The sequence below is a fragment of the Protobothrops mucrosquamatus genome, unplaced genomic scaffold (genome assembly GCF_001527695.2).
Source record: "Protobothrops mucrosquamatus isolate PMUCROS unplaced genomic scaffold, P.Mucros_1.0 scaffold4345, whole genome shotgun sequence".
Taxonomy (NCBI): Eukaryota; Metazoa; Chordata; class Lepidosauria; order Squamata; family Viperidae; genus Protobothrops; species Protobothrops mucrosquamatus.
In genome coordinates, this window is record NW_015390259.1 from 1 (window position 1) to 2,191 (window position 2,191).

The 2,191-nt window shown below is 43.8% G+C and overlaps 1 protein-coding gene across 1 annotated transcript in view; it reads left to right on the plus strand.

Annotated features, from left to right (window-relative positions):
- The first annotated feature begins 13 nt into the window (after positions 1 to 13).
- LOC107298870 (zinc finger protein 665) overlaps positions 14 to 2,191 on the plus strand; it is an 8,872-nt gene continuing 6,694 nt past the window's right edge. The window contains exon 1 of the mRNA XM_029286632.1: positions 14 to 428. Coding sequence (XP_029142465.1) covers positions 128 to 428 — 301 coding nt within the window. The 5' untranslated portion in view covers positions 14 to 127. The remainder of the gene's footprint in view (positions 429 to 2,191) is intronic.

Genomic DNA, 2,191 nt, shown 5'->3' on the forward strand with positions numbered 1-2,191 from the left:
TGGAGAGAAACCATATAAATGTCCGGAGTGTGGGAAGTCTTTTTTGTGCGATGAATATCTTAAAAGACACAAGAAGATTCACATAGGAAAGAAGCCTTACGAGCGTGTAGAAAAAAAGAAAAATGAAATGTGCTCAGAATGTGGGAGATGTTTCTCCCAAAGGTCACACCTAATTCTACATGAGAAACTTCACACTGGAGACAGGCCCTATCAATGCCCAGAATGCGACAAGCGATTTGTGGATTCTGCTAGACTCCGGAGACACCAGAGGGGGCACACAGGAGAGAAGCCCTATAAATGTGGGGAGTGTGGGAAAGGTTTTCTCACAGCAACACTGCTTCAGATTCATGAGAGAATCCACACAGGGGAGAAACCGTACAAATGTGTGGAGTGTGGGAAATGCTTTTCCCAAAAACAACACCTTGGACGTCATCAAAAGGTCCATAAAAGAATGAAACCATAAAGACTCCTAAAGTGTAGAAATGTTTTGTTTAAAAGGGAGATATCAGAAAACTCACATGGGAAAAGGCCTAACAAGCCCTGATGGTGAAACAGTTTTTCATAGTTATTCAACCCTTAGAAGTCATGAAAGAGTTCCTAAAGAGGGGTGGGGGGGGGAGATTTGAAACTCTTAGAATGAGAGAGCATTTTTTTGTCAATCCCTTAAAAATCACTCTGATCCATACAGGAAAGATGCAACATAAATGTTTGCAGTGTGATGTATGGGTTGCCTGAAAAAATACTCTTTTTCAGCATCAGTGAATTCTTACTGGAGAGAAACTTTATCAGGGCTTAGGATGTGGGAAAGGTTTTTATCTGACAATCAGATCTTCAGATACACATGAAAAATCCACACAGGAGAAAAACCTCAACACATGTCTAGTGTGAGAAAACGTTTCCTTGCCAATTGGAACATCTTGCCTCCTGGAGTTTGTCCGTTTGAAATTGCCTCCTTCGAAATTTTCTTGCCAAGTTAAAAATTTTATAATTTTTTTTATAAAAATTAATTTTAAGAAGTGAATATGAAAGTCAAATGTGAGTGTGAAAATCTAAAATCTAATGTGAAATTATCTGGAATCATATAAGGCAGTGGTTCTCAACCTGTGGGCCGGGACCCCATTTGGGGTCGATCGACCATTTCATGGGGGTCGCCAAGCAAGGCTGTCCGCCATTTTTTTTGTCCGCCATTTTTTTCCCCCTTTTCCGGTGGGTGCCTTACCTCCCTTGGGCTGGGCCAGCTGGTGGTCGGCCTGCTCTGTCTCTGCCGCTTTCCAGCTACACCTCGGCCGGCGCAGGGGGCGGAACCACGCATGCACGGCGCTCCCGGGCAGGGAAAGTCCTCGACTTACGACCGGTTGGGTAGTCCTTGACTTACGACCGGTTTAGTCCTCGACTTACGACCGGTTTAGTCCTCGACTTATGACCGGTTTAGTCCTCGACTTACGACCGGTTGGGGTCACGGCATTAAAAAGGTTGAGAACCACTGATATAAGGACTCCTGCTTTGGGCAGGGAGGGTTGGACTAGAAGACTACAAGTGTTGCTATTCTGTGATAGGTCCCTTGTAGCTCTGTGATTCTAGGAATTTATATTCTCATATATACAGGTAGTCCTCGACTTACGACTACAATTGAGCCCAAAATTTCTGTTGTTAAGTGAGACATTTGTTAAGTGAGTTTTGCCCCATTTTACGACCTTTTTTGCCACAGTTGCTGAGTGAATCACTGCAGTTGATAAGTTAGTCACGTGGTTATTGAATGAATCTGGCTTCCCCCATTGACTTTGCTTGTCAGAAGGAAGGCTGCAAAAGGGGATCACGTGACCCTGGGACACAGCAACGGTCATAAGTATGAGCCGGTTGCCAAGCATCTGAGTTTTGATCACATGACCATGGGGATGCTGCAAAGGTCGTAACTGAAAAATGGACATAAATCAACTTTTTTTCATTGCCGTTGTAACTTTGAACGGTCGCTAAATGAACTAGTGTAAGTCAAGGACTCCCTGTAGAAGCATAGAATATGTATCCTGGAGCGCAGCAGATTGAAGCCCGGAAGTAATAGTTTTAAAAGACTTTTTGGAAGAAACCATAATATTAATGTAAAAATTAACAGATTTTAGGGCAGGGGTGTCAAACTCAATTTCATTGAGGGCCGCATCACCATTGTGGTTGCCCTCCGGGAGGCGGGTGGGTG